The sequence below is a fragment of the Diceros bicornis genome, chromosome 6, assembly GCF_020826845.1.
Source record: "Diceros bicornis minor isolate mBicDic1 chromosome 6, mDicBic1.mat.cur, whole genome shotgun sequence".
In the NCBI taxonomy this organism is placed as follows: domain Eukaryota; kingdom Metazoa; phylum Chordata; class Mammalia; order Perissodactyla; family Rhinocerotidae; genus Diceros; species Diceros bicornis.
The window spans coordinates 56,971,108-56,983,403 of NC_080745.1; the positions used below are offsets into that span (position 1 = coordinate 56,971,108).

General features: G+C 42.5%; 1 protein-coding gene across 1 annotated transcript; it reads right to left on the minus strand.

Annotated features, from left to right (window-relative positions):
* Positions 1–2,676: 2,676 nt before the first annotated feature.
* ANKRD1 (ankyrin repeat domain 1) lies at positions 2,677–11,961 on the minus strand. The gene is made up of 9 exons (XM_058543519.1): positions 11,910–11,961; positions 11,089–11,268; positions 9,998–10,135; positions 9,763–9,870; positions 8,618–8,716; positions 6,982–7,080; positions 6,536–6,634; positions 6,299–6,397; positions 2,677–3,531 (listed from the first exon to the last, which is right to left on the minus strand). Exons 1-9 carry the CDS (start codon positions 11,934–11,936, stop codon positions 3,421–3,423), a joined length of 960 nt encoding a protein of 319 aa, XP_058399502.1. The 5' UTR covers positions 11,937–11,961; the 3' UTR covers positions 2,677–3,420.
* Positions 11,962–12,296: the final 335 nt, after the last annotated feature.

Sequence of the window (12,296 nt, forward strand, 5' to 3'; positions counted from 1 at the left end):
TTGGTGTTTTCAAGTTCTTTGGATAAACACCCAGCAGTGGAATAGCTGGATCATATGGTAGTTCTATCCTTGATTTTTTTGAGGAATCTCCATACTGTTTTCCATAGTGGCTGCACCAGTTTGCACTCCCACCAGCAGTGTATGAGAGTTCCCTTCTCTCCACATCCTGACATGATGTAATCTATGCAGAAATAGAAGTATAATGATGTACACCTGAAATTTTTACAATGTTATAAACGAATGTTACTGCAATAAACAAAAAATTTAAAAAATTAAAAAAAATTAAAAAAAAAAAGGACAGCGGGAACACACTGGGGGGACTAACACAGTCATAAGGGTCAAGGGTGGCTTCCTGGACGGAATTCGGCGACCGGAAGGGGAGGGTAAGGAGAAATTATGCAGTGCAGTGGCGTGGGGTGGGAAGAAGAGCCTCCCAGGGAGCTGGCACACACAGTATGTGAAAACAGAAAAACAAGTGCCTAGATTTTTTAAGGAACTGAAAATTTAGTGGAGTTGAAATTTAGAGTTTAGCTAGGAAAGTAGTGAGAAATAGATGAGACTAAAGAGGTAACAGTAGTCAGATTTTAAGGATTTTAGAAAACATTAAGGAGTTTTCATTTCATTCTGAGGGAAATGGGAAGCCATTGAAAAATTTAAAGAGGAGAAAGACTTGACCAGATTTGCATTTTAGAAAAATCACTCTGGCTGCAACTTGAAGAACAGACTGGAAGGAAGGAAGCAGGAGGCCGGGAGCCCAGCAAGGGCCATTTGAGTAATCCAGGGAGATGCCATGGTGATCTGAGTGGCCTAGGGAAGTGGCCCCTGGGATGGGAGGAGGTGGACAGATTACAGAGCAGTGTGCTTGGTGAGGAGACTTGGTGGTTGACTGCAAGAGAGAGAGGTGAGGGAAGATGATGTTAAGAACAACTCCAGGAGTCTCTGTTGGCCAATGGGAGGTTCTCTTCACTGAGAAAATGCAAGAAAAGAGACAGGTTGTGGACAAAGAGCTGCCTCAGGTGAGAAGACAACTTAAAAAGTTGACCACCTGTGACAGAAACTTGAAAGTTTTACCTGAAGTGTTTTTATATTTTCCATTAGCAGAGGTGACTGAGTTGCCTTGTTCTAATGGGACTTATTCCATGTTGTCTCTCCTGTCCTCTACCTGTGGACTAGTGCGAATCTTTATGTGGTGACACGAAAGTGTTTTAACCCCTTACTCACTTCCCTCTACCCTCCCAGCTCTCACAGGGAAGGGGACTTGAGGAAGACATCATAAAGGGAGAACTTGATCAGGTAGTAATACACCCAGGTTATGCCGTGGGAGACATCAGTACTAGCAAGAAAAATGTTGCCTGTGTTGTAGGTGCTTTCTTGGAAGAGATGGAAGGACACTGAGCCTTAAGGATCTGACAGGTCAGAGCCAGGACCCTCAAGGGAGGGCAGAGGGGTGGCAAAAGGGGATTGGGGGAGAGAGAGAACAGAGAGAATGAAGCTGCAAATGCCCCTAGGAGGTGAACTCTGGATTGTTAAGAGACTAGATAGAAAAAGTTCAAAAATATTTCAGACCATCCTCACAACTCCAGATGTATCCGTGACCAGTTAACTGGGAAACCTGGTTATACGGACTGTGACTATACGACCTCTCCAAGTGTTAGAGGCATCGTGAAGAGATTATGTGTATGATCCTATCTGGAGTGAGTATTGGGCTGGGGCGGGGTGGGCAGGAGGGGATACCAGTGCTAGTGGTTCACATTGGCCTTCATGTATTTCCTAAAGTGCGAAACTCTTCCCATAGCCTCGCCCCTTCCTGTGTTCTCTCTGCTGCCTGGAACACTGTGCTTGAATACCTCCAGTTTCTCCTTCAGACTCCCCTGAAAGGTCACCACCCCAAAGAAGTCTTTGTGGAAATCTCTGCCCCCATCAAATGATGTACCTCCACATCGTAGACTCTCACAGCGCTCTGTATTTTTTTACGTCATTGTGCTTGCCACGGATTGTTACTCTATATTTATTCCTGTGATGACTTCTTTAATATTCCTCTTTCCCAGGAAGACGGGGCAGGGGACAATCTGGTTTTCTCATCACAGGTCTTAACACCTGGCCCAGCACCTGGCAACAAAGTAGCTCCCCTTGGAAGTCAAAAATCATTGACCAGGTGTGTTTTCTCGTGGCGGGGTGTGTGTGTGTGTCGGGGGGGATGTCTTTGACACTGCCAGCCGGGGTCCACAGTAGTTGTGGAACCTCAGATTAGTCCAGCCCTGATGGGAACCTCTTAAGGAGCACTTGTATAACTTGCAGTAATCATTCTTCCCACCAGGGGTCTCTTTCTCCCCATCGTTGGGGCCAAAAGAACTCGCCCTCCTTTGTACCTTGTGCTACCTTGATCTTGCCTTGCTGCTGGATGTGTGGTTGTGGCATCCACCACCTCTGCATCACCTGGGACCTCGTCAGAAATGCAGAATCTCAGGCCCCACGTGAGACAGGCAGAATCAGAATCTGCATTTTAACAAGATCCTCAGGTGATCTGTATATGCATTAGATAGCAGTGCTGTTCTACAGGACATTCCTAACCTGGAATATTTGGAAGACAAGAAAAACCCCATCTAAATAGCCTTTTTCACAGGGTTGTTTCCCATTACACTTACAGAAGTACTTAGAAAGAGATTTAGAGTTTGTTGCTTTTATTATGAATATAAAGTATACATACAACATAATGTACATTTACACATTTACAATTTGCAGTTACTTTCGTAGTCTTTGAGCAGATGCAGTTCTGCATGGCCCAGGTGCCTGCTCCTTCCACTGCGCCCCGCGCACATTCCTGACGTTCTCGTCGCCTTGGTACAGTGCTTGACTTGGTAAGAAATACCAGGCCCAGGCTCGCTCTACTGTCTTCCCCACAGAATCATTCTCGTTCTACTGTTTCCTCCCCTGTCACCACATGCCTTCCATTGCCTCAAACTTCAGCATTAAAAATTCAAGAGAAAAGAGGACTGCATAATTACCTTTGTCTTTTAAAAAAAACACCTTAAAATACATGAGCAAGGTGACGCGTAAGTAGGCACTGAGAGCATTGCTCATTAACATGGTTTAAGGACTGTCTACAAGAAGGCTCCAAAGTGTTGTATACAAATTAAGTTTTCTCACCAAATGGATGATTATGAAGGAGCTGAATATCAGTGGTATCGAAGTAAATTTTTTTTAAAATAAACAGGAATAAATAAAAATAAATAAAGTGAGTTTCAGTGAGAGAAATTTCAATACCTCTATCCCTGTGCTTTCACAAAACTTCATTAGGTGCAGCTTTACAACAGGCTGGTGAAGAGAAGCTGGATTTCACAACTAGTTGCTCTTCTTTGGGGCGGTGCCTTCAAAATAGTGATGATGAGCAGCTGAGGAAAGAGTCTGTCGTCGTTTCTCTTAAAACGTAGCTATGCGAGAGGTTTTGTAGGAGTTCTCTTTGAGGCTGTCAAATATTGCTTTGGTTCCATTCTGCCAATGTAGCACCAGATCCATTGGGGTCTTCCCAGCCTAATCAAAACAGATGAGGAAATTTGACTTCCATACGGGAGGCATCTCTAAATTCACAGCCTCTCTCTGTGTGTGTTTAATGAGGTAATGGATAGGTGGACGTTATTGAAGTGTTGTATGCTTTCCATTAGGAGTGATCTGCAGTTTGTATTCAAACCAGTCCTTCACTGTTTCTCAGGGAACGCTTCTGGCATTTCAGATTAGCAATGCTTTTTTTCCTATGGAATTATTTCAGGTATTGGTAAAAATCCCTAGTCCCTGGACAGTGAATGGGAAGAGCACACCAAACATTTTGAAATTCACAACATGCCTCCATATGTCTCCAGTATCCTGCAGAATGGGCGCAGGGTGGTAATCTTGGCCTCTTGGTCAAAAACCAGCTCCTATCAATTTGGAAGAAGATTCCTTGATTGATAAAAAACTGGTGATAAATGAGCTACTTCAACACCTTTGCTTAAGTACTCAGGTACTGTTCAATACTATTCCTGCTCCAGGGGACAGATTTTTCACAACTGCTCAGAAGTTACATTGGACTCTCCCAGGAAATTTATTTTTCTTGGAAGTGATATCAAGGACATGTATGAATAAATTTTTAAGACCAAAATTGTTTCCCTTATGCATAGGTCTCAAAATATTTACAAAAATTAAAACCATGTCACCTCTCAATTCTTGTCTTTAAATGTGAGAAGTACTTAAATTTTTCCATTTCTATTCATTCAGAAGTCTCTTTTTAACCCAAAGATTGCAAACTGGCAGCTTTGAGATGCAAATCAGTCTAGAGACCTGTTTTGTTTGGGCCCAAACAGAGCTTAGATTTTTTTTCTAAATTGGAATTAATTGGTGACAGTTGGAAATGAAGAGATTTCCCAACTGAATTTGTGATCTCTCTGAAAAAAATCAGAAGAGTTGGCAGCATGATACCCGTGGTTCCACAGAGCAGCAACAGACTGGGTTGGGGAAGAGCCACCACCTTCAAAAGTTATGTGTGCAGACTCCCACAGCCACCCATTTAAGTCATTTATGTGATCTGCCTGGCCCCTATGCATATCTGAGTTAGTGGCCCTGTAACCTTCATTTTAGAACTTCTCACCTCAGTAGTGTCTTCCTTGAGAAACACTTATGAGCAGACATGAAGACAGAGTTTTGGACAATGATAGAAGAATGTATCGAGTGTTGTTTCGAATTCCCTTCAACATGGTGTCCAATAGCTTATTGGTCTTTTTTAGGAACATTGATCCATTGGGTCAATGACGTTAATAGTTCCAGAACCCTTATGCCTGGATCTAACTGATAATTCAGAGCCATGAGCCCTATTTGTATATTTTGGGCTATTCTTCCATAAATTCCTTCCACTCCTCTCTATTGAAACTTATCTCCTGGGCCGGCCCCGTGGCTTAGCGGTTAAGTGCGCGTGCTCCACTGCTGGCAGCCCGGGTTCGGATCGCGGGCGCACACCGACGCACCGCTTCTCCGGCCACGCTGAGGCCGCATCCCACATACGGCAGCTAGAAGGATGTGCAGCTATGACATACAACTATCTACTGGGGCTTTGGGGGGGAAATAAATAAATAAAATTAAAAAAAAAAAAAAAGAAAGAAACTTATCTCCTGACTTTCTGGCTGCTTACACAGTGTCCCCAAATCTGTATGCTCTCCCTCTCTGCTGATAATGTCTCACTGCCTGAAAAAAAATTATCATATTTTCTGCAGCTTTGGAGATTTCATTGAATCTACTCTTTTTCTGATAGTTTATTTAATTAGATCAGACCAGTCCCAATATCAAGGATGGGGGAACCCTACTGTTAACGCTTTCCTACCCCAAGCAGTTGCTATTTGTTGCACTTATTCTTTGTTCCTGTCACCAAACCAGTTTTCTTTTTTTTTTTTTTAGTGATAAAATATTTCTCATAGTCTCATAGTAACACAATAAGGGGAAGAAATTATTCACATTACAAGATGACTAGGGTTTTCTTTTCCTTCTTTGTAAAGTGATTCTCCAAAAGCTTCTTTCAAGTTATTTCTTCAGTAATTTACACTCATTCCTCTGGGTGATATTTTTAAAGCTTATATTAGATGACGTGTGTCTGGGAATTGGGACCAAGAGGAAAAGTTGGTTACGTTCCCTGCTTACAGATGAAGCTAAATTAATATGTACTTGTAGAAGGGACTTATACAAGCATTTTCAGGGCCTAAATATAGGAAATTATTTTGAGGGATGTGCAGATAAACCAAAGTGGAGAATGAATGGAAATTATCTCAAGAATATAGGCAAAAAGTATGCTACCCTGGGAAGAAAGTGGCAGCGTGTCATGCTGTTGTAAGGAGAGGAGGACTGACCTGGATTACTGGGACTAGGTATTGATTAATTTGAGTTCATTGGCCCTTGGCTGCATTGACCACTGTGGAATTTTAGACCACTTCAGGAATGGTGGGCGTCTTGCTCAGCCAGGGACAGCCAAGGCAGACTGCGCTTGTGTCTGTGAAGATGAGCAATTTGACCATCTTTTATTTTCAAGACCAAATTTTAAAAAATTACTAGACTTCATATTAGGCACTGAGGTCAAAGCAGTCACTATGGCTTCCGTCATCTCTGACCAGGTGACCCGAGTTCTTGCAAATTAGCAATGTCCCTATGGCACGAACAGGGGCATTTAAACCATCAGAAGACCGCTGAAATACTACCCCTGTAGGAATATTTTCAAGTTTGTAAGTCAGGCTTTTGTAAATTAGAAAGCCTGCGAGTGGGGCCCCGTGTTTGGAGCACTTACACAGTTCTTGATGTTGAGGTCAGCGCCATACATAATCAGGAGTCTGATCATCTTGTAACGATTCAGTCTCACAGCATCATGCAGGGGGGTGTCTCCTTCCTAGAAAGGCAGAGTGAACAGGCTAAAGGTGGGCCTGAGGCCAGGAAGTGGGCCCCGAAATGATACCCGGCTTGGGGAGTGATTCCAAATAAATGAAGAATGAAGCTTTAGGAAGCCTGTCTTTGCCCAGCTACTCACTCGGTCTTTGGCGTTGAGATCAGCCTCGCAGGCGATGAGATGCTCCGCGCACTCGTAGTGGCCGGTCCTCACTGCCACGTGCAGCGCTGTGCTGAGCAACTGGGAAATTGAAGAACGCTGCTGATTCACTGGGCGTGAGGACAGAGGCTGTGCCAGACCCCAAGGCATGTGCGAGGGGTGGGGGAGTGGCCACTCTGGTGCCCACTCACATCAGCTTGCAGCTAACAGCAATGGTGAGGTGGGTTTGGTAGTGGAGGGGAAGGAGGAGGAGGGGGAGAGGGAGGGGCGAGAGGACGGAGAGAAGGAGGAAGAAGAGGAGAAAGAGGAGAGGGAGGGGGAGGAAGAAGAAGAGAAGGAGAGGGAGGAAGAGGAAGAAGGGGGGAATGAGAAGAGAAAGGAGGAGAGCGGGGTAGGGGACCAAGTGGGGGTCGGAGGAGGAGAAATACCTTATCCCGGGCACTGATTTTTGCTCCTTTATTCAGCAACAGTTTTAAGACATCGAGGTTTCCGCCACGGCTTGCCCAGTGGAGAGCTGTGGATTCAAGCTATACCAGGAAAATAAAAGGACATGACTTAATGTAAAGAAGAACCTGGACTGAGGAAGTAGTACTTGGTTTCTAAGGCCCAAGAACACCAGGTTTGCAAGGGCATTCGTGGTAATGGTTGTCCTCGTCTAGACTGCCAATTCTAACTATTGTGGTTGAAGGCTCTTGCCAAATGTTTTAGCTAAACTCTGTGTGTGTGAATGTGAGTGTATGCACTCGTATGTGTGTATCTGTGTGCATAAGTGTGCATCATTAGAAGACTCAATAAATCTAATAGATCTTTTTTAAAAAAAGAATAAGAACTACGATTTATTGAGAATTTTCTCACGCCAACATGGCGCTACACACTCTAGATGCCTTGACCCGCCCAGCGACATTATGAGGTGTTACTGTACTCATTTACAGATGAGAAGAACAAGGCTCCAAAATACTCAAGTTTCTTGCCCAAGGAAACACAGCTAATAAGTGGCAGAATAAATATTCAAACCCACATCTGCCTGGAACTTTTAACCACTTTTGCCAAATATACTCAAAAGTTCTAGACGAATGTATTTTAAAATTCTGGCAGAATAAGAGTAGTCCCTTCCGGAAGACTTTATTCTGGATCTGACACTTCTTGTGTCCCTGTTGTTTTCTCCTCATCCCTTGCTGGTTCTCTGCTATCATTTGTGCTACCACAGCCTCTGTACCCCCAGTGTTATCCCATGTGCTCACTGTGTCCTGCACTTACTCAGAGGAAAGTCCCTCCTCGCTGCACTGTTTGGTACATCCCCAACCTTCCAAATGACACAATTATGAATTTTAGTGTCTTTCTATGGAAACTTTTTTGTTGTTTCTTTAAGTGTTTTTCTTTTGGGTTTAATTTTGGCCAATTTCTCTGGACTTTTGATATCCCCTTTCCACTTTGCTATAAAGTCAAATTGAACTACAGTTAAATAAAGAGAGCATTCTCCCAGCTTTAATCTTCAGTTCATAAAATATACTGCATACTGGTCTTTGTAGAAATTATAGTGGTTGAATTATGGAGGTCTGAATAACAGCTACTTTCCATACATGCAGTACATTTAGTACGCAGTCTGGCCCCAAATCTCATCGATGGCAGTTGGCATCTATCATATAAGGTGTGCAGCTAGAGAATTCTGATGCGTTGCTGGCAGCCAAGAGGCCACCAGCACACTGCCGGGTATAATGGAAGGACAGGGATGTTGAAAGGCAAGTGTTGACGGTATTACTTCTCAGTAATGCTACTGACTTGATAATGACCCAACTGTCTGATGAGGATATTGAATTCTGTTCAACGGCTTTCACTTCCTTCCTTTCCCTGGAATACTCCTCTCCTTTTCAGTATGTATGGAAAATACTTTCCACATGACATAGTCGTATCTCCCAACTTTCCTTTGTATGAAGAAATGAGCTTTTGCCTAGTTCTCTCAGATCAATTTTCAATCCAGTCAGCCCAGTATTTCATTGTAGGTTTTCTCAAGCTTCATATAGTCTACTTATTTTGGCTTCTTTCCAAGCAAAGAAATATATTTACCATATCACGGAATTCGATCTGGGCTCCAGCTTCCATTAACTTCTCCACAATTGCCAAATGTCCCTCCAAGCACGCTCTATGAAGAGCTGTCCGTTTATACTGTCAAATAGAGATTTAAAGAAAAGAGAGAGAGATAACAATGCATATAAAAATGTGCATAAATCCTTTCTAAGAGGAATGAAGCTGGGGACTCTGATGACCTAACTGATAGGAACTTGAGTGCTTCTTTATGAATTAGAAATGTCAAGTTTACTATAATTTCCAGAACTAGAACAATTATCCTGCAACTGAGATTTGAGCTTCCTGCAAAGTGCTCAGAGGTCTACATGGAGGGATGTGAACTTAAAGGTTCAAAACTACCAAAATGCTGACATTTTCCTTTCTTGTATTTTGCACCTTCATTGTTTGTGTAGTATTTCCATGCAAATCAGATAGTTTTCTTCCAACTGGGACTGTTGCTAGGTTGAATATCAGAAAGTATTCAATTCATTTTTAAGAGAACGGGAGACTCATTTTTAGTTCAACTTCAGAAATGATTCCCCATTTCAGTTCATGGGGGAAAGAATACAAAAAGGATTAGTGATTTCTGATAAATCGGCTTCATATGAATGGATGAATAGCCTATGAGAGCTGGAACAACTTTTGGCATGATTTCACTCCAGTGCCCTCTATTTACAGATAAGGAAACTGAGGTTCAGGAAATGCAAATTAGCTGCTAAAAATCAAATAGCCAAGTAGTAATAGAGCTGGCACTTGAACTCCAGTCTCCAGATTCCCTGTCTAGACATATGTGTTTGAGTCCAATCAAAGTCAATGCTAATAATGTATTTCTCCAAAGGTGACTTGTTGGTCCTGCCTTATTAAAAGTCTATCCCAAGGATCTAAAAAGTTAAAGACAAACTGAAAAATCAGCCAGAAGTACATGAGAGTGCAAAAAAAGATGCAATCCGTAACACTAATCCAGCATTTTTTTTTTTTTTTTGGACCACTGCATGCTCCTATTATGCTACTGGCATATGTGGCAACAGCTGGGGAAACTGTTTCAGGTGGATTGATTTTTGGCACCATGTTAGCACGGCTGCAGTAAAGCATAAAAAACACGAAATTAATGAGCTGGATTTTGCAGTGCTTCGTATAAGCCTTACCTCATCACAGACATCTGGATTGTTCTTGTCTGACAAGAATTTTTCTACTACTGGCAGTTTATTCTCCAGGGCAGCCTTCAGAAACCTAGGCACATCCACAGGTTCTGTCTAAAGCCAAAAAATAGTGTGTGAGTTACCACGAGCTTTCCAGCATTCAATCAAACCCTCCACAGATATTCATTCCCCTGTAGCGCAAGGCCGGACGTGTGATACTACAAAGCCAAACGGTCCTTACAATGATTTCAGGTTCAGGCTCCTTCACAACTGGAACTTTAGTTTTCCTGTACTTTTTCCTTTTTTTCAGTTGAATGATTATTTCAAGGTCTTCTAAATTTTCAAGCTTTGATCTTTGTTCTAGTTTTTTCTTCTTGAGCTAAAAAAGAAATCCGTATTTCAAAATATGGTGAGTTCTACTGACAAGCATTCTGGTTGTGTCTAAACAAAATCTGCAAGGTCTGAGATAAGTATGTGAAGAGTTTGAGCAAAAAAAATAAAAAAAAATTTTTAAATAAATCTTTGGCTCTGATTTAGTGAATTCTTATTTAATTCAATTAATTCAATTCAATTCAGTTCTTATTCAAGTATTTGGGGGTTGAATTTTTCAGCTAATTGCCTTCAGCTTCACTTCTCTTGCTTGTAGCATCAGCTTTTGACTAGAGATAGGATCTAGTATCTGAGTGATGATTTTGTATTTACTTCCATAAACAAACCACAGATTTCTGTAGGATTGTTTTCATCATGCTCAAGATTTTTTTTTTTTTTAACCCAAAAGAATCCATTAATAAGCATCAAGCTCTGAAATGTCAATGCCAGTCTTTTTCAGGTGGCCCACTAAGCAGGGTCCACGAGACAGACTGTCCTGGGACGACAGCTAACTCATGTGCCTTTTATCTGTGGTTAGTAAGTAATGAAAATTCACCCGGCAACTCAGATCTTGTCAACACAGATAGCAGACACAGTCCAACAATGATCCGTGGACCACAAACCACATTATGCAGAAAAAGACGTCTCCTTTGCTTGGGATTAACTAGATGGTGTTTGACATCAGAAATTCACTGGACATGTTTCTCTTTCAAGTCTTTCAATCAACATGGTCACAGAACATTCAATCATTGATTCAGAACCCAGAGATCATAATCTTGCCAAAGAATTATTTCCCACAACCTGACCCATGGAAGTTGCCTCTTTGTGGGCTCGAATTTGGTAAAGAAACATCTTTGGAATGGTTATGGTTATTTTGTTTCCCTCTTTTCTCCTTCCTGCTTGGCACCTCTATCCCTACTCCATGCCCAACCTCCCACTGTGGATTCTATGGAAGGTTCTTACCTCTGCCTCTCGTTGCTTCTCAATTTTCCACTGTTGCTCCCCCAGGCTCACGGAGTGGGCTGGAAGTGTTTTCAGGTCCTCTTGCTTCTCTAGAGTAACAGCAGCTTCATACTCTCCATCTCTGAAATCCTCAGGAAGGAACTCTCCTGTATCCCCGCTGCCGTTCTTCTTCCCTGTGACCTGAGAGGGAAGAAGATGGTAGGGTCAGAAGTAGTGGGGTCCTGGGGTCAATTTCCACAGAGGATGCTAACTGGTCGTCCCTCCCTGGTGACGGCCACCTCTGTGCAGTGAACTCTCAGGTCTTGAGCTGTGATGTATTGCTGCAGTAGTCTAGGATTACCTTCAGGTGCTTGTCCTACTCCATTAAATCAAAGCATAGGTTAGCTTGATATGTTTAAATCTATTTTAAATCTGCTTAATCACATCTCTCCTAGGAAAATCCCAAACCCCCTCTGATTATTTAAAATTCTTCCATTTTAGTCACTTTTGATGACTCTTGATCTTGAGTTGTAAAGTTTCCAGACATATATTCTTGCAATAGAACTTCTTCCCTAAGGCATTTTGATAACTGCATGTGATTCCACACTTTAGTAATAAAACCAAGGGAGAAGATAATAAACAGGAAATATGTAGAGAATCCATCACCGCTAGCTCCATTTTTCCAATTTCACTTATTTCATCACCTAAACCAACCGTTTTCCATATGTGACATTTTCAGAGTACCTATGCATAATGCCTGAAAGAAAAGGGCATTTCAATTTTCCAATAAAAATCAAGACTGAACCACTTTTCATTGGGTAAAAATAATATGTCTTACATACCAGCTCTTCTACTTTCAGCATCTTCATGTCTGTATGTTTTCCTCCTGTGGAATGAATCCCTTGTGAGCCCCTCCACACTGGTCAGCTTATATAGACAGGGCTGGGTGAGATAATCTTCCAACCTGGGAACCCAAGTAACACCCCTGCCCCCACCAGTGGCCAACTCAGAGGCAGGTGAATTTTCATTCCAGACGCAGTGTCTGGGAAGCAGAAGAGGGAGGGGATGACAAGTAACCACACCGAATATGTGAATCAGGAAGAAATGTGAGAGGGCCATGCCTTTGGCAGTGACCACACCGCTCAGCAATGCAAGTCATCCTATTTATCGAGAAGCCAGGGGACAGCTGTCTGTTGATATTGCACCACAGCGCTGCTCTTTTTCCTTCT